At 46.6% G+C, this 18,885-nt stretch overlaps 1 protein-coding gene across 4 annotated transcripts; it reads left to right on the top strand.

Annotated features, from left to right (window-relative positions):
• Nucleotides 1-661: 661 nt before the first annotated feature.
• LOC100617733 (zinc finger protein 501-like) lies at nucleotides 662-16,998 on the top strand. 4 transcript variants are annotated; one of them, XR_008917142.1, is made up of 2 exons: nucleotides 662-867; nucleotides 11,330-16,998. XR_008917142.1 is itself a non-coding variant. In XM_007490700.3 (2 exons), exon 2 carries the CDS (start codon nucleotides 11,658-11,660, stop codon nucleotides 12,651-12,653), a length of 996 nt encoding a protein of 331 aa, XP_007490762.1. In that variant the 5' UTR covers nucleotides 6,802-6,921; nucleotides 11,330-11,657; the 3' UTR covers nucleotides 12,654-16,998. The 4 variants fall into 4 exon arrangements, 3 of the variants coding, with proteins under 3 accessions (XP_007490762.1, XP_007490763.1, XP_007490764.1); XM_007490700.3 differs by lacking the exon at nucleotides 662-867 and adding an exon at nucleotides 6,802-6,921; XM_007490701.3 differs by lacking the exon at nucleotides 662-867 and adding an exon at nucleotides 6,984-7,211.
• Nucleotides 16,999-18,885: the final 1,887 nt, after the last annotated feature.

The following is an 18,885-nucleotide window of genomic DNA, read 5'->3' as shown; positions in this document are numbered from 1 at the left end:
AGGAAGGTCGAGCGGAGGCACCCCCTCCCCCGTCCGGCACACCCCTCCCTCTACGGCAGCTGTGAATGCCAGAGTAGAGGGTGGGGTCCTCGGGAGCCCGCAGAGGGGCTCCATTGGATCTTTGCGACCCTCTCCTGGCACATCTTGGAATGCTGCATCTGTGTGGGGAATCCCAGTGTGGAAACTCCCTCTCCAGAGGCGGGGAACCCCCGGGGTGGAAACTCCCCGCCCTGCAGCGGAGGTAGGGGAGCTCCGTGCGGAAACTCCCTCAACAGGCCGGGAATCTGGAGCGGAAACTCCCTCCCTCCCTTTGGCCCCCCGAGCGGGTGAGTGCAGTGCTGCCCCCCACCTATCATCGGGATGCCCCTCTCCCGGGTTTCCACGGCCAGGACAAGCACCAGGACCAAAACCCGCCTCCGGGGGTTCTCAATCTGAAGTGGGGACGGGAAAGACTAGAGCGCACAGGCACGGCCCACGCAGCGAAGAGACAAGGGGGTCCTGATTCCCCACAGGGTGGGGAAGGAGGGTGGTGGGCGGGGTTCTGTGCTGGAGCCGGAGAGGGCGGGGCCGGACGCTGAGGCGCTGAGGAAGGAGGGGGCGAGGGTGTGCGGCGGGGGGGGGGGGGGGGGGAAGCTCTTTCTCTCTCATTGGCAGCCTCAGATAAAGGGGCGGAGTATTCTCCAAGAGCGCGCCTCGAGGGCGGAGTTTTGGCGCTCGCGTGCACTGAGCTCTCGCGGTGCTTGGCCCGAGGACGCCTTGGTTGTGGTCGCAGCCGCCGCCGCCGCCACCGCCTCAGCTGCCGCCGCCTTATTTTGCTCGCTGTGTCTGGGCCCGAGGAGGGGCCGCCGCCCCTGGAGAAGGGAGCAGGTGAGTCCGTTGGGCCCGAGGGGCGTCTTGCCTGGGTCGGGTCGCCGGGGCTCTGGCGAGCTCCCCACCCCCACCCTCCGCCCTGCCCCGGGCCCGGACCGCCTCAGAATCAGGTTTAGGCCCCTGCGCCGCCTCTGGGTAGGGAAACTAAGGGCCACGGGGGCCTCCCCTGGAGGAAACTGAGGCACCTTCCGGGCGCCCGCCAAAGAAGGCCCAGCCCGGCCCAGCTGGCTGCCTCCGCCCCCGCTACCAGCTATGGGCGTCGTCCTACCTCGACCCCGGGGGGAGGGGCCCGGCGCCTCGGCCTTAAAGCGCTTTGGAAGCGCCTGTTCCTGACACGCTCGCTATGTCCCCTGAAGTGGAAGGACCCCGCCCCCTCGATCACACCGGACGCCGGAGCCCAGGGATCTAGGAGGGGTCGGGCCCAGGCCTGCATTCAAATCCTGCCTCCAATGCCGGGGAGCGACTCGCTTGAGTCCGACGGGCAGATTCCTTCTTGGTATAACTGGGGTCTTGGATAAGGGGGCATCAGTCGCTGGTCGGGGTCCGAGAATGAGGGGGTGCGGAGACCCAGCAGGTGCACCCAGCAGCCCCTGGCCCCTGCACCTCGGATCAGGGCGGTGTGGAAATGTGTATGTGTCATGTAGACATGCATGTGCATATGAATGGGGTGTGTGTGTGTATAAGACGGTGAGGTAAATAAATAGTCCACGTGGTGGTGCAGTCTGAATTGGTTTCAGAGGTTTCCCCACCTGGGAGTTCCCTAATGAAATCTCTTCCTCTGTCCTCGTTGGCTCCCTTATGTAGATTTGAAGGATGGCCAAGTAACACAGCTGGGTAAGTGTAAGACAAGATTTGAACTCAAGCTCCAGGCTCTCCACTGTGGCACCACCTTGCTGCCTCAGGGTCCTGTTTGCTGGGCTGGGAGAGCCTCAGGCCATCAAGTCCAAAGTTGGGCTGCAAAACAGTCTCCCTGGGCATCTGCCTAGCAAGTGGCCCCAGGCCTGTGCTAACAGACCTCCAGTGACTGAAGAAGCCTGAGCTGTCTTGAGAAAGCTCCAGTTGTTAGGAAGTTTTTCCTAACAGAAGACCTAAACTTTGTTTCTTTGCAGCCTTTGCCCATTGCTTCTAGCTCTTCACCAGGCTGATCCCTTTTTTTAAGTGACAGCCCTTCAGGTTCCCACCGCCCTGCCCTCTGTACTCCCTCCAAGTGCCCCACCCAAAAAAAGGGGGGAAATGAAAATGACTCTTCTGCAGGTTTCAAGGTAATACCTGAAGCTCTAGAAGTGACTGAGGTGTCAAGGATTGAGGGCATCAGAGAGAGGAGAGATTAGGAGAGAACCTTGGAGAACACTCAAGAGAAAGGGCTTGGTAAGATTTTAGGAAGGGAGCAGAGAAATCCCAGAAGGATCCAGTAGAGAAACGGAAGGCCCCAGCCTGAAAACTCAGGGAAGAGCAAAGAAGCAGAAGATAGTGCTATCTTTCATTGAATTCACCAAGCAATCATTTTCTTTAAACCCTTAGCTTGTTTAGTGTTATTTTTTTTTTAATTAAAAAAATTTTTTTAACCTTTACCTTCCATCTTGGAATCAGTTGGTTCCAAGGCAGAAAGAGTGGTAAGGGCTAGGCAATGGGGGTAAGTGACTTGCCCAGCGTGACACAGCTGGGAAGTGTCTGAGGCCAGATTTGAACCTAGGACCTCCCATCTTTAAGCCTGGCTCTCAATCCACTGAACTACCCAGCTGCCCCCATTTAGTATCATTTCTAAGAGAAGAGCCATAAGGGCTAGGGCAATGGGTGTTAGTGACTTGCCCAGGGTCACACAACTGGGAAATATCTGAGGTCACATTTGAACCCAGGACCTCCCAACTTCAGACAAGACACTGTGCTTCCTAGCTAACCCATCAAGCAGTAATTAAGAGCCTATTATTTCTCAAGTACTCAGCTAGGCACTGGGTATACAAAGACAAAAACATCTAACAATAATCTTCAGTGTCACTTGTGACTAGATCGAGGAACATGAGCATTAAAAGATAGATTTGGCAATGAAGAAAAGAGGAAATTGGTGATTGAGAGCTCTTAGCAGTAGAGACTGAAGCCAGTAGGTGGCAAGAGGTTGAAGAGAGAATGGTGGCAAGAGCAGCTGTCAGCTTTCTCAGGAAGTGTGACTGATAGAAGGACACTGGCAGGCATGGTCATTAGCCTGGTCACTGAATCAAGAAGCTGGGTTGTATATGCAGGCAGTCTAGGGAACCGGAAAGGGAGAGGCAGAAGATTCCCTGGGGTGAGAGACTGGAGGGCCTGGCCAAGAAGGGTGGGAATAAAATCAAGGGCGCTGGGAAGAGGACTAGCCTTTGGAAGAAGTGAAGACCCTCTTCCCCTGCAATGAGAAAAGAATACTTCTAAGCCAGTCTTCAGTGCCTCCAAGAGGGTTGTCACTGAGGAACCAGAGGGCAGAAAGGAGGAGGAAGTTGCTGGGGGTACATTTAAGTTCAGGTGAAAGAAAAACCACCTGGCATTTGGAACTATTGAAAAGTGAAATGGGGAGCATCAAAATAGGGGGCCCCTTTACATTCAAACAGGACACTAGAGTGGGCAATGGCTATTCTGATAGGCTCTCATTGGCCTCTGAGGCCCTACCCACTGGACAAACAGGTGCAGGGTGTGTTTGGAGGCATGTCACCATGGAGAAATGATTTAGGGAGTCCCTGCCAGTCTGGAGCTGGGGTTCTTTTTTGAGGCAGGAACCCACCTGAAAACCAGACTTTTAAAAAGATCCATAATTGAAGAAAGTATGAAATTTCACTTACAAGTTAGTGGATAGAAAGGGGTCATTTTTTTCTCCCATAGTCAGGCAACCCAGAAAGATTTGTCAGGCAGTAGTGAGGGCTCTACTGAGGCAATGCTTAATTGTGTGACTTTCCAGTAGTGCTCACCCCCGGGGAGGAGAAATTTGTTCGTGGAAACTAGCAGGGCAGGAACTCTGGAGTTCCAAGGAAGGCTTTTTGTGGGGTCACCACTGAGTTGTTCTAAAGGCAGACCCTGGTCAAGGCTGACTGTGGAGATAAGTAAAACCCAGCTTTAATGGGGAAGGGAACAAGCATTTATTAAGCCGCAGGTGTTCTTGCATCTACTTTGTACCTGTCTTTGCCAGTATGATCTCATTTGATCTTCGGGGGAGGGAGGGTATACTATTATAATCTCCGTTTTTTCAGTTGGAAACTGAGGCAAAAGTCCCAGAATGAGACAGCTCTTAATGTCTGAGACTGGGTTTGACCTCGGAGCTCCCCGCCGAGTACTCAGTCCACTGTGGCACCTCGCTACCTGAGAACTGCCTTGTGTAACAGTGTTGATACAGAGTGCACACTTGGACCTCCCTGCCTTTGTCCCAGCAGCTGTGAAACAGTTCTTTCTCACCCCTTTTTCATTTTTGATTGATCTCCGGACTAAGAAAACAGGCAAGTAAAGGCATTCCAGGGAGGAATGGAGGGAGAAAAGTCCTCAAGGCTTACCACCATAGAACTGAGAGCCCAAGGCAGAAAGAAGATGGAGAAGACAGAGCTGGGAGCAGGAGAGAGCACCTTGGAGGGAGTGGCCAGAAAGTAAAGATGGCAGCCTGTGCTGGTACTTGGACTCAGTGAGAGCTTGGAATTCCTCAGGAAGTAATCAGAACTGGATTCTGTTAGCTTTCCATTTGTTTCCTTGTTGAGAAAGTTACAGGTAATTGAAGGCTGAGTGGCCCAGTAGGCGGAAGATGGCATTCTCTGCCCTGCCTCCTGACTCATTCCAGTTTGTGGGGAGTGCCTAATCTCTCTTCAGTGCCCCCGGCAACGACCAGACTAAATTACCTGCCAGTTGAGATCTGTGTGGGTAGAGAGACTTTTCCTTCACTGGTGAAATCCCTGAGGGGAAGAGGGAGGTATTGGCTGGCTGTGATGTTCTTTTTATTTACTTTTTTTACCTTGTAGAGGATAAACAAGCCTCCAGAAAGGCTGTTCTCTGTAACAGAAGAGGAAGCCAGAATCTCTGGAGGTTCAGAAGCCAGACCTGCTTGAGGAGTTCTGGAAGTTCAGGGGCCCCCTGTCCTGTGGCAAGCACAACCCTAGGCCAGGATTTACTGTTACATACAGTCTGGCCTCTGTTCTCTTCCTCCAGCCTTCCCCATCTCCTGCCCTCTTGGCCTTTCCATCTCGATCTCTGGCCTTGGAACTTAGCACCTTTCTCACTCAACTTCTTGGAAATAGCATTCTCCCCTTCCCCCCTTCTTTGGGTTCTTTTTGGGTTTTAATGGCACCTCCTGCAGAGATTACTTCCAAGGAGTTACAGTGAATGACATTCAGGAGAATGTTAAAGTGCAGAGATAGTCACCTTGATGTCTGTGCCAGCTCTAGGGAGCTAGCTCTTGTTTTTCCTTATGCCCCTTTCTTAACTCCTGAGAAGTTGGGGAGAGGAGTTGTTATTTGTCTCCTTTCTGGACTAGATATTAGATCAGGTTAGGGTCTGCTTTGATAAGGATGGCCAGGGCTCTTGGAATCTGCTTCCCCAAATGGAGATCTGAGCACAGCAGCCCAGGGTCTGCAACAAAGTACTTTGTCCTCCATTGGCCTTGCCCATCCCTTCTACCTCCCATCCCAGAGGTCTGGACTTCTTGATTCTTTCAGGGTCCACTTACTCTGTTTCCCCTCAGGCTTCAGGTCCAGCTCATAGGTTACTTCACTCACTTTCTTCCAGAGTCAGCTATTTCAGGAAATGCTTTCTAGGCTGGAGGATTTGTTTATCCTCCACTGGGTAAAAAATGTAAATAAGATGAACATTACATTGCTACCTCCCTCCCCCAGGGATTTCAGCTGTGTAGGAAAACTCCCTCCACCCACACAGATCTCCACTCTTTGTAATTGAGAGCTAGCTTTTATAAAGTGCTTCAGTTTTGTGAAGTGCTGGATGGAGTACACAACATCTCCTTGAACTTTCCTAGGCCCCTATGAAACAGGTGCTGTCATCTTCCTAGTTTACAGATGGGGAAACTCAGGTTGAGAAGGGCAGGGTCAGCCAGAGGTATGCCAGAGACTGAGTTGGCATTTGAATTCAGATCTTCCTGCCTGAAGATCAGATATCATTTAGAGGTGCAGACACTTGGTTGTGTTTAAGAAGCAGTCAGGGGGTACAATGGGTAGAGCACTGGTCCTGTAATCAGGAAGCCCTGTCTTCAGGTCTGGTCTCCAACACTTTCTAGCTGTATTACCCTGAGCCAGGCTCTTGCCTTCTGCTTACCTCAGTTTCCTCATTGGTAGAATGGAGATAATGACATCTACTTCCCAGAGTTGTTATAAGGATCATCATATGAGCTGATGTCTATAAAGGACTTCAGATAACTTTCAGTGCTGTATAAATGCTAGAGGCTGCTGGGACTATCCCTTGAGGAGATCTTGGGTTCTATTCCATGCTGCCTTCTCTAGAGCCCAAGGCCAGGTAGCCCTGGACCAGAGCTCTTGGTTCTACTGGGACCCTTGGTCCAGAGTAGAGTGCCCCTCCCAGATCCCCAATGTCTGACACCCCTGGCCAGCTGTGGGCTCCTCCAGTGTACTCAGGTTTGCTTCACGTAGACCCTGACCACCTCCATGCCCCCATCACAGCCCCCTAGATCCATGGTAGCAAACCTATAGCCCACATGCCAGAGGGGGGCATCAGAGCCTTCTCATCATCCCAGCACAAAGCCAGCGGGTTGAGGGGCCAGGATGCACTTCCCTGCCCAGGTACTGACTTGGGAGAATCCAGGTTTGCATTAGAACAGTGCCTCTAACTACTTGATAATGGAATATTCTTCCCCACCAAGTCTGCCTGAATAGCCCAAGAAAGCATTTCACAAGACTCCAGAAAAAGTCCTGCCCCTCCCCAACTCTAGTTGTGAGTGAGTTGTTGTGGAGATTTAGAATGTTGACTACAGATGAAATGACAAAGGGGCTGGGGGGAGGGGGCCCCACAGTCTGCTTGGAAAGATGCTTCTTGTCTTCAACTTCTGTGAAACCTGAGAACAGTCAATTATGTAGGAACCCAGTAAGCAGGAAGTAGCAGATCCCTAATGGGGGGGGGGGGGGGCTGAGAGATGTGATTTGGGTTAGAATTTTGTGGTTTACATTTCATGCTCCTCGAAATCTTTGGTCAAAGCAGAGAAGTGAGAGATAGCGAGCACTAAACTGAGTGAGAAAGTGTAGTTCTTAGTTCTCCAAACTCTGCAAACTCCTCTCTGTAATAATAATAATGAGGACAACAATAGCTGTGGGAGCACTTCAAGGCTTGCAAAGAACTTTGCATATATTACGCTGGGTGGTTCTCCCAGCAGCCAGGTGAGGCAGTTGCTCTTAGTAGCCAGGAGTTCAGTGATTTACTTCAGTCTAGTGACCCTCTGCTGTGCCCCTGACTTGGTGGGGTTTACCCCATCTCTAAAACGAGGGTGCTGCATTGCTAGAGAGTGTCTGTGCCCAGCCCCCTCCTCCCAGAATACATACTTTAGACAGGCTGGGAGTCTTCTTTACATAGCAGTCTTCCAGGTACCCAAAGAATCTTATGCTAATTGAAGAGCTGGCCTTTATGCCAAGAGAAATACCTTCACTGTGAGCAGATGTGGTGAAGAGTTTCCTTAGTTTTCCTTTTCCTGAGTGAGACTGTCGTATAACCAGAGACTGCTTTAACTTGACAGCACCTGGCCAGGACCTATTCCACAGTAGGACCTCTTCTCACGTGCTGTTTCTTGTCCTCATAGACCCTCTCTGATGAAATAGCTAGAAGATAACTCTCCAGTTTGACCAATAGACTGATTTCCGGAGTGTAATCATTTATGAGCGTTCCCTTTCATCTTCTAAGATGCCTTCCAGGCACCATGGTCATATATTTGCTGTTGAGAAAGAAATCTCTTAGCTTTTGGTTAGTCAAAGCCAATAAAACCATGTCATCCAGAAAAGGAGAATGAATGGAGGTTCTAGAGGCCATGGCTGTGCCTTGGCACTTAGATGTGTGGTCAAGGAAAGAGGTCATCCTGTTTTGGGGGGATCAGGATGGGGCACAGTGGATAGTGTGCTGGGCCTGGAGTCAAGAAGACCAGATCCTCCTCAGATACTTCTTAGCTGTAGCACTTTGCCTTTGTCTGCCTGTAAAAATAGGGATAGTAATAACTCCTGTCTCACATTTGTGACAAGGATGAAATGAAAAGATATTTGTAAAGCTCTTAGTGGGGACCTCTTTTATACTATTTTAACATTGAGTCTATCAAGACCATTTTCCCTCCAACTCCAGTCTTGGGCTCATATTATGGTAGAGGATCCCAAAGCACAGTAAAATTAGGGTTACTGAAACAACTTTTAAAGAAGGTACTTATTGAGTGGCCCAACCCAGAAACAGCATCCAGAGGGTGTCCTCAGGGAGTGAAATAGAAGGAAGACAGCCCTGGACAGATGAAAGATGGCAAAGGCCTGGGCTGGATCATTGGAGGGAGAGTCTGGTGAAGTCATGGTTTAGACTGTCACAATCCACATTTCCCAAGTCTTACTGCCCTCATAATCAGTCAGCCAAGGCTTCCATTTCCCAAGTGCCTGTTTGCCAGCCACTATGCTCAGTTAGGCACCGATAGTTTCTGAAGATTAGAAGGAAACTCCAAAATTTTCTGAATTTCAAGGTTCAAACTTGAACCTGGAATGTGGCCAGTCAGCACTGTTGTCTGGGGGGGGGGGGGGGGGGCACATTGGGTGAGAGACATGGAACATCTTTAAGCAAAGGCTGGATCGCCATTCTCAGGGTTAGGTTCCACTGGAAAGCTGCTAAGATCCTCAGGAAGTGCTGTGAGCTCATAGGCCAGTTAATTGAAGAGTCTACTCTCAGTAGGGGTCCCTGAGGCTTGGTAGATTGGGATGGTGGACTGGAATTTGGCTTTGGGAGGGTATGTGCCTGGTTGAGAACAAGCAGTATATTAAAGAAGCAGCACAGTAGCAACGAGTCAGGCCCAAAATGGAAGGAGAAAAAGGAGAGCCTTCCTTTAATTATCCAATTGACCACCAGACACAAAGAATGGCATGTTCCCCAAAGGTTCTGTCTATATCTCAGTCAGTATTCTGCCAAAAACTGAGCAGTAGAGAAATTGGTAATTTGCCTTATGGTTAACATTCCCCCCTAACCCCTCCCCCTCCGAAACTTGGTGCCAGAGTCAAGGACAGTTCCCCTTCGTTCTTGACTATCTCCTCTGCTTCCTGGGCCATGTAAGCCCCTCTGGTGGATGGTAATCTAAAAGAAGAAGGCATTACCAGCTGATTAACTGAGGAAATCCCTTCCTCAGAAGGTAGAATTTGAGCTGAGCATAGAAAGGAGGGAGTAGAGAGGTCAGAAATGGAGTGTCACCCAAGAGGAAAATGCAAGTGGGACTAGTAGGATTGGGATGGGGAGACAGGTGGTCAGGCTGTGGAGAGGGGAATAAGGTAGGGTTTTAGAAGACTAGAAAGATAGGAAAGTGCCAAATTCTGAAGAGCTTTAAGGGTCAAACAGGCCTCTTCATACTAGGTGAGATCATAACGAGCCATTGGAGTTTTTGGAGAACAGAGTGACTTGATCAGGCCTGAACTTTCAAAAAATCCTGAGTGGAACATGGAATCAAGTGGAGAGTGACACAAGGCTGGAAAACCAGTTAGAAGGCTATCAAAGGCCCTTGCAGTAGTCTAACTGAGAGGTGATATGGATTGCTGTTATATGAATGGAAAAAAGAAGGAGATGAAGAGATGTTATAAAGATAGAAATGGCATGAGGCATGTAGAGAAAGTGTAGTAAAGAGCTGAGGTTGACACAAGTTCTGAACTTTGGTGGCTATGAGGAGAGTGACAACCTCAACAGGAATAGGAAAGTTGGGAAACTGGTAGGGTTTGTGGGGAGGGAAAGAGAATTTTCTGTTACAGATATGTTGACTTTGTATGCCCGTGGGGAATTGAAATATGGAATGGGCAGTTGAAAGTGGGAGACTGTAGCTCAGAAGGGGCACTTAAGGGTAGCTATAGATAACTCACAACCCTCTGCATAGAAATGATAATTAAACTCATGGAAGTTGATGAGATTGCCAAATGATTTGTGTGGAGATAAAAAGAGAAGGGGACCCAGAACAGAGCCTCATGGGCCCCACATGAATTGAAGACCCAACAAAGGAGATCTGGAGGAATAATTGTGCAGATAGGAGAATGAGAAGAGAGCCGTGTCATTAAAAACCTACAAAGGGGAGAGTGTTTAGGAGGACATGGTAACCAACAGTTTCAAATTCTTCAAATTTGAAGAAACTTCATTAGTTTTGGCCACCAAGAAAGCATTGGTTGTTTTGGAGAGGGAAATTTCAGTTGAGTTACAAGATCAGAATCCAGGTTGCTGAGGGTTTAGAAAGGAATGAGAGGAAATGGAAACCTTGAGGATTTGACCAGCCATAAAGGGAAGGAGATATAGCAGGACAATAATTGAAGATAGTAAGATTGAGGACAAGTTTTTTGAAAGATGGAGTCATGGGTTTGTTGGAAATGGCAGGGAACGAGTACTATATGAAGAGTGGAAGAGAAATAATAGGAGTGATGGAATTATCGAGCAACTTTGGAGGAGTCTGAAGGGATGCAAGTAAACAACTTTTTCCAGAAGTTTGACTGGAAGGGCTCAGAGAGAAGTGATGATTGCTTGACAGGGAATGTTTTGTTCAAGTGAGAATGTTTTAAGGACTAGAGAGACCTGGATAACTTTGTTAAGTGGCAGAGATTAAATGTGTAGACAAGGAGAGGTACAAAAGTAGTAGAGAGAGAAAGGCTTGTTTGTTGGGGCAATCTGCTTGAGGAGAAGATCAAAGGACAAGTGGAGGTGTGAGATTTACAGGAGAAGGAGCCCTCTTATTTGAAACTAGATAGAGTTGGTGTCTTGTGCAAAATGAGGGGTTTGTAGTAGCTAATCTTCATGATTTCTAATGTTCTGTGCTTCTGCTGCTCAGATGTTAGGCAGCTGTAATTGTAGCCTTCCTTGATAATGCACAGAAAACAACCTTCCTGTAATTTCTACCTTCCTTGGTTTTTCTAATTTTGCTCTTCAGAACTGTACAGAAAATTTTTTTTCCTTTGTTATATATAGTTTGTTTAGTGGAAAGAGTACTAAGGTCATGTCCCATATTTTATACATTGTTAAAATTTTACTAAAATTGCTAAAGCACTCTGAACCTCAGTTTCCTCAGTTTAAAAAAGATGCCTTCATCATAAATTGTTTCAATCGGAAGCATTTTATACACTGTATATTAATTTACATTTATATAGTGCTTTAAAGTTTGAGAAAGTGTCCTCATAACACCCAAGATGTATTGATACTTGTCTTACTCTTAAAAGTTTGACCATTATTTTTCTTGATATATGAAATAGAACAAGGCTACCACTAGAAAACAGAGGACATTAACAATTTTTCTCTCTTTCAGATTTGGAGACTAGGCCTGGAAGCAAGGAGTCCACTTCAACTTTGACTTTTCTGTAGAAGAACCATCCAGGGATAGACTCAGACTTCCTGTGTCTAAATTGGAAGGAAGCCTCAGTTTATAGAGGTAGTAGAGCAACAAGGAAAAACATTCTTGGCAAATAAATCATCCAAAGGAAACCTTTGGAAAGATCAGAAAGAAAGTAGAATCTTTAGTATAGGATAAGTCTTTTGTCTACAACACAAAGTCCATCTTCACAAATGTAATACGCAGAAAGAACTCTAGATTATTTAAACAGTAAAAAAGTAATAATAATAGATTCAGCTCAAAAATGATATTTTCTAAGTATAACGATTGTGGGAAATCCTTCAGTTATAATTCAGACCTTATTGACTATCATAGTCTAAATACTGAAAAGAAACCTTTTGAATGTGGGAAAGCCTTCCAATGGAGAACTCAACTTAGTCAACATCAAAAAATTCATACTAAAGAGAAGCATTATGAATGTGATGAATGCGGAAAGGCCTTCTACAAGAGGACCCAGCTTACTCAACATTGGAGAATTCATACTGGAGAGAAACCTTATGAATGTACCGAATGTGGTAAAACCTTTCGACAGAGTGCCCATCTTACTCGCCATCAGAGAATTCATACTGGAGAGAAACCTTATGAATGCAGTGAATGCGGAAGGGCCTTTAACCATAGCTCGTCCCTTGCATCCCATCAGAGAATTCATACTGGTGAGAAACCTTATGAGTGTAATGAATGTGGGAGAGCCTTCAACCACAGTGCATCTCTTGCTGCCCATCAGAGAATCCATACTGGAGAGAAGCCTTATGAATGTAATGAATGTGGCAAGGCCTTCCGCCAAAGCACAGAACTGACTCGACATCAGAAAGTTCATACGGGAGAGATATATGTATGTAACGAATGTGGAAAGGCCTTCCACCAGAACTCACAGCTTATTTGCCACCAGAGAATTCATACTGGAGAGAAACCTTATGAGTGTAATGAATGTGGGAAGACCTTCAACTACAACTCTTCCCTTGCTGCCCATCAGAGAATTCATACTGGAGAGAAACCTCATGAATGTCGTGAATGTGGGAAAGCCTTTTGCAAGAGGACCCATCTTATTCAACACGAGAGAATTCACACTGGAGAGAAACCTTATGAATGTCATGAATGTGGCATGTGTTTCCGCCAGAGTGCCCAGCTTAGTCGCCATCAGAAAATTCACACTGGAGAGAAACCTTTTGAATGTAGTGAATGTGGGAGGTGCTTCCGCTTGAGCGCTGGTCTCACCAGACACCAAAGGCTGCATAATTGAGAGAAACTTTGAGGGTGGCTTTGCCCCAGAACAGACATCTTACTTGGCCCCAATTCTTGGGAGAAGAAAAACCTGATGAATATAATGGGGTGGGAGTTTTTTTCTCCTTTAAAAATTATTGCTACATCTTCTTTTTATCTCATAGAGCTGTCCTAAATAGACCTACATCCCCTTATAACATACATTTTCAAAAGTTTTTCACTTATTAACAGGAGATATTTGTGCTCATTTTATATGATATTTACTAACATTGACTACTCTATTTGACAGGGGCTTTGTTTCTTCTTAGTGCTCGTTTATTGACATCATTAAGGTATTTATGTCTGACGTTGCTTTGACCCAGCTTTCCTCACTTTGCCACTCTTCATGCACATCCCCAAGTTTCTTTGAATTCATTTTGCCATCCTTTGCAGCCCAGTAATATTCCACTGTATTTTTATACTATGATTCGTTCAGTCATTCCCCAGGCACCAGGGATATAGTTTGTTTCCCACTTTTGTTAATACAGCTCAGAGCCCGTCTATTCACATTGGTCCCATCGATCTCTTCCTTGAAGATGGTTCCACTGGTGGAATCTGTGGGTTAAAGAGGCATCAGTAATTTAGTAAGAGATCTTACTAATTCAGGAGTGGTTGAGCTCCTCGACAGCTCCATGCAATATGCTTGCCCTCTTGTAACCCCGCTAATTATGTCCCATCTTTTCTAACTTGATACATGAAAGGGTAATACTGAAGATAATTTTCATTTCCATTTCTCTGACTGCTAGAGACTTTTCAATATTCTTTTCAAGTACTTCATTTGTATTTCTTTTAAAGATTTTTCATATGTTTTGGCCACTTGTCTTTTGGAAATAGGTGTTAACCTACAATCAAAACCTTGGGGTTAGACTGTGTTTAAAGGTATTCAATGCAGACTTTTCTTCTAGGATTTTTTCTTTTGAGTCTAGCTGCATTGTTTTTTATTTCTGCAAAAGCTTTTTAACTTTACATATTCCTAATAGCATTTTTTCTTTTGTGACCTGTCCTGTGAATGATTAATAGTTTTTTCCCCCTATCCATAGTTGTGAAATAAGTAGACTTCAATTCTTTAGTTTTTTGGTGGGTATATTTTTTAATGGTGTGACTTTTATATTTAGGTCATATCCATTGGGAATTTTTTGTGGAATTTGGCATAACATACTCATCTAAACTGTTTTAAACCATTCTGCTTTCTATTTTCCCTGGTATTTCTTAACAAATACAGTTCCTTTCCCAGTAGTTTATATATTTTTTAGTTTACCAAACTCCTACTATGTACATTTGTTCCTAAGTTTTGATTATCTATTGTTTCATTGATCTACTTTTCTGTATTTTTGCCTAGTACCAGATTGTTTTAAGAATCACTTCTTTGATGTAGACAGAGTCTTCGTGTTTTTGCTTAATATCCTTTGAGATTGGGTAATCCCCATCCTGTTGGTTTTCACTGTGTTTCTTTTCACAACGATTACATTTGTAGTTTCTCTCTCCTCAGAGAACGCATATTGATGTTATGGTTGTCTTAAAGAAGCCTGTAGGCTGAATGAAAAAATATTTGTGATCAAAACAGCCAATAACGTGAGTAAAGTAGCTGGACACAAAAGAAATCCATTGAATTCATCAGCTTTTATGTATATTAATAAAAGTCAGGAGGAGAGGAGATTGGAAGAGAAATTCTGTTTAAGATGAAATAACTAGGGAGTAAGCTACGAAGACACACACACACAGAGGACTTATAAAAATAGAACTACAAGACTTTTTACAGGAATAAAAGAAGATCTGGAAAAATAGTTGCAGAGCAATTCGTGTTCTTGGACAGGCGGACACATTGCAGTTGTGATGGAGTAAGAACCAAATTTCAGATTTAATGCCTTAACATACTAGGGGGCACTCATAAAATTGGACAGTAATGTTCATTTGGAAAGCAAAAGGTCAAGAACACCAAGGAATATCTGAAAAATAAGAAAATTGTAATAAAGCAGGAAAATTCACCCGGCACCTGCACTGAAATCGAACTCTGACAGCTGATTGTCACCTGTGGTGACATTTCTCTAAAAGAACCTTCCTGGACTGTGGACTGAAAAGTAAATATGATAGACTTCATAATTTGTTTCCTAGAAACATGAATGCAGACCAGCCGATAATAGGATCTTTGGAGAACTTATACAAGATGGGCTTTTGAGAGTGAGCAAGCAAGTGACTTGAGTGGTTGGAGGATCTTGCTTATAGATTTAATTATTTTGATTTTTTTCTCCCTTCTCTCTATAATGGTGCATCCTATGTTATGCCCCTATTTCACTGTATCTCTTCTGTGTCCTGTTGATGCTTGTATCAGTGGTTATGTCTTTGAATGCAAGGTTAGAATTCAGAGGACCTGACCTGGAATTCCGATCCCGTAAATCCCTGCGTGACCTTGGGAAGTCATGGAAGGCACCCGGCTGTGCCTCCTTTTCTTCTTCCATATAGTGAAGAGATCGGGTTCCATTATCCATGAGTTTCTTTTCAGCTGTAAATCTATGATCCTAAGGATGAGAGATGGGGCTGGAATCTTGGGAAGAGGAGGAAAGTCGTGAAACCTTGAGATATATTGAAGGTCTTATAAGGACAAAGGGTGGATCATCGATGAATTAATCACATGCTCTGTTCCAGCTTCAAACCACAACTAGGTGCTAGCTAATATTGATGATATATTTAACCAAGTTCATATAGGTAGTTAGCTGTTTCTTAAAATGATTGAAGGACAGCAACTTTACTGTGTAGGGTAGCATGCATTGCATTGGGCCAGGTTGCAGCTTATGATTTCCTTATGCCCCTATTTTCACTTCGGAATTAGGCCTTCTAGTCCATGTAATACTGGCTTAGTAGTAGTCTCACTAACAAGAGAAGGCCAGACTGGTTCTAGAAATGACTGATGGGATAAATTGCCCTCTCACAGTGGGTTGTAGCAACAGACTGCTTACAGTAGTCCATAAGGAAGATGTTTTGAAGTGCTAATGATTGTTTTGAGTAGCATATCTGAATATCAGCTGCCCTTTGGGGCTTTGTGGCAGCAGTGGGCAGCACGAGAGAAGTAGACCAAGGTTGATTGTGGACGAATTTGTTCTTTTCCTTCTCTAAAAAGAGGCAGATGCCTATTCACCCGAAATTTAGGTGGGCCTAGAAGAATTTAGGCTCAGAAAAATCGTAAGATTAGCCTGTAATTTGGTGGCACTGTGAGAGGGCCTTTTTGTCACTGGTAAATCGGTTGGTTCTAAAAAAGATACCCAACTTCTCCATAACTATTCACTTATCTAACTTGTGTCTATAGAAAGGAAGCAGGTGGTTGTAATGCTAGGGCTGAAAATGAAAGGGAAATAAGGATGTGCTAAAAAAGAGAGGAAAGCTTTTGGGCTCTGTGAGGTGGCTGAAAGTGAAGAGGACAGGAAGTGATCTCAAAAACCAACTCAAAAGTCGCTACAGTTCCCAAATTCTCGGGATGTTCTTTTTCTCCCCATTTGTCTCCTTTGGTTATATTGTGTGATTTCTAGCTCATTGGGCCGGTAGCATTTTTCCCAAGACTGCCATCCTGATTCTCCTGAAAAGGAAGTTCTCTTATTCCCTCACCCTTAGGGCCTATTTCTAAACAGCCAGGAGTGGCTTCCACCGGCCTTTAGAGCCCCTGGGCAGCAGTGGCCGAGGTAGCCACTCAAAGCTTTCTGGGCTCCAGCGGGGCTAATCAGTTGGTAGATTGTTTCCTTTCTTTGTCTTTTGTTGAAATGGCAAAGGCAGCCTTAGTGCAGTCAACAGCACGTGCTTCCCTAATACTGTTACACCAATAAGATGCAAGTGTGGCATGCCAAGGAGTGAACCACTGAGGACAGCAGTCATTGGCCTGTGCCAGCACCGACTGTTTGCCTTCTGCATAGTAGACAGGCTGCACGTCCCCTTAAGTGTCTGTTTCCCGGGAATCTCTTAGATCGTGGCGTCCCCACCAGAGCCACTTGGTCTGACCTGAGTCTGCGGTTATCCTATGCAAGGTCAGCTATGGAGCCCGGGATTCTTGGACCCTGTGGGAACTAGCTTCAGTGGAAACAATGATTCAAACCAAACAAACTCGCTTTTGTCAATACCGTCCACCTATCCCTCATCCGTGGGTGTGCAAAGCAGAGTAGTGTTCTGAGTCATTCCTGCTCGGCATTATCAGTGGAGCGAGTCCTTCCCCTGTAAAGCCGAGGCCCAGAGGCTTTGGAGTTGTTGGGGTGCCACGCTAGCACCTGCAGGGGCTCAGTCACTGTTGATGGAACTGCTGGGTTCCTGCTCCTGCCTGCAATAAACCACACTTCATGCAATAACTCAGCCTTGTGTAGTTACTTCTCGATTGCTCTTTTTGAACCCAGGTACTGATGGGCCAACACGGCGCTGAGGCAGGAGACCTCAGAGTAGGCGTCCTGCCTGATAACGTACTAGCTTTGTGCCTGGGCCTGGCTTTAACCTTGCAGGGATGTGCGGTCAAATAATGTCCACAAAGCATTCCACAATCCTTACAAAGTTCAGTGCTCTCTGCCTGGAGTACCCTCCACATTTCCAACAATATTTTTACGGGTGCTTTAAGGCCAAGCATCACCGCTGAGAGCTTTGGGGTTTTCAGAATGCCGAGATCATAAGAGTAGTTTCTCCCAAAGCTACAATTAGGGCACAGCAGGCCCTACCGAAACAGTAAATAGGCTTGAAAAGGTCTCTGCGTTTCTAGATGGAGAGTGCGAGAAAAGGTTAATTACACCCAAAGAGAAGGATGGATTTAAACATCCACAGTAACCTCAGGCCTGCCGGGAGGCACACTGCCGTGAAGTTCATCCAGGTTGTTCTTGGGAAGTAATTCCTACCCTCCGGACAGGGTTGGATGGCTCACTAGCATGGCTGCAGGAATTTGCAGTTTACAAAGAGAGTCAAAGCCATGACAGTCTAGACATTCCTACTAATGGCCTTCAAGGGATTTTAAAGAAGAAAAAAGTTTGCGCCTTGTTGAAGATTCTCCAAATTATCCAACACCATTTGAACCTATTTCCCAGTTTGGTGCTTCTTTGGAGGGTTTTCTGAAGGATTTCAAGCGTAACTTGTAGCGCATCACAGTTACATGTGTAGGTACACTTCAATAAACAACTCTTGGCATTCCGATGTTTTCACCGATTTTCCCAAAGCCAAATAACCGGAATCGCCCAAAGAGAAGCCTCTTTCCAGCCCTGTCGGTGCTCACATAGCTAAGACGGCCTCATTTCCGCCTCTTGGCTGCCCAGGTTCCTTCATAGCCTCACTAAACCTTCACGAATCCCTCTGATTCTGCAACTTTCCCTTTGTTGGTTATTTCCTGTTTAGCCCGTGTCAGGCTCCCATGGCCGTTGGTGCAGGGTGTTCACTCGCTGGAGCAGTGGAGCGGCCGGGCTTTGTGGTCTCTATCCCCAGTGCCCTGCCCTAGGAGGCACTTCATGACTACCAACTCGAGCCCCAACCCGTGTAGACTGGCTGCAGGCAGGGCTGCCCCTGCTAGTGTGCCGGTTTGTCAAGTGGGGTTGTCTGGCCGCGGCAGTCATTCCCTTTGTGCCACACTGACCTGGGATACTTCCTAACAGTGTGACCCTGGGCAGGTCCCTTAACCCCAGCTCTGGTCCTTAATCCCTCTTCTGCCTTGAAATCAGTCCAGTGTGGGCTCTAAGATGGTTTGGGGGGGGGGGGTACTTACAAGACTAGGTATGGACTCCAAGAAGCAGTCATCGGAGGGCTAGTGAACGCGGGGTCTTGGGAAGAGACTCGGCCTCCTTAATGCCCTGATGGGAAAACAGGATGAGGCCCACTTCCTGCTTGGCCACCTCCTGGCAGGACCTCCCGGGTCATCTTGGCCTGCAGAAGCAGGGGCTGGCCGCATCTCTCCCCCGGCCAGGGTGACCCCCCAAAGCCTGTTATCTGCCAGTGTTCCAGACCGGTTCTGTTAGGCCAATTAATACCCACTGGCTTTTACATGGGGATATTTACGGAGTACAGACTTTGGCCGGGACACTGTGCCACCTGGGGCCCTGCACATGGGTAACGCAGCTGCCAAGGACACGAGCCCCGAGTTGGTGGTGGCAGAGCCCATAGACTCGGCTGGCCGGTCTCCACGGGCATGGATGCCAGCTTCCAGGCTTCAGACGCTTCCTATTCTCCAATAGTCCATCTGAAGCAGGACAACAAAGCGAGGTCTAGTT

This window comes from Monodelphis domestica, chromosome 3 (genome assembly GCF_027887165.1).
Source record: "Monodelphis domestica isolate mMonDom1 chromosome 3, mMonDom1.pri, whole genome shotgun sequence".
Taxonomy (NCBI): domain Eukaryota; kingdom Metazoa; phylum Chordata; class Mammalia; order Didelphimorphia; family Didelphidae; genus Monodelphis; species Monodelphis domestica.
This window is presented reverse-complemented; position numbering and strand designations above follow the sequence as displayed.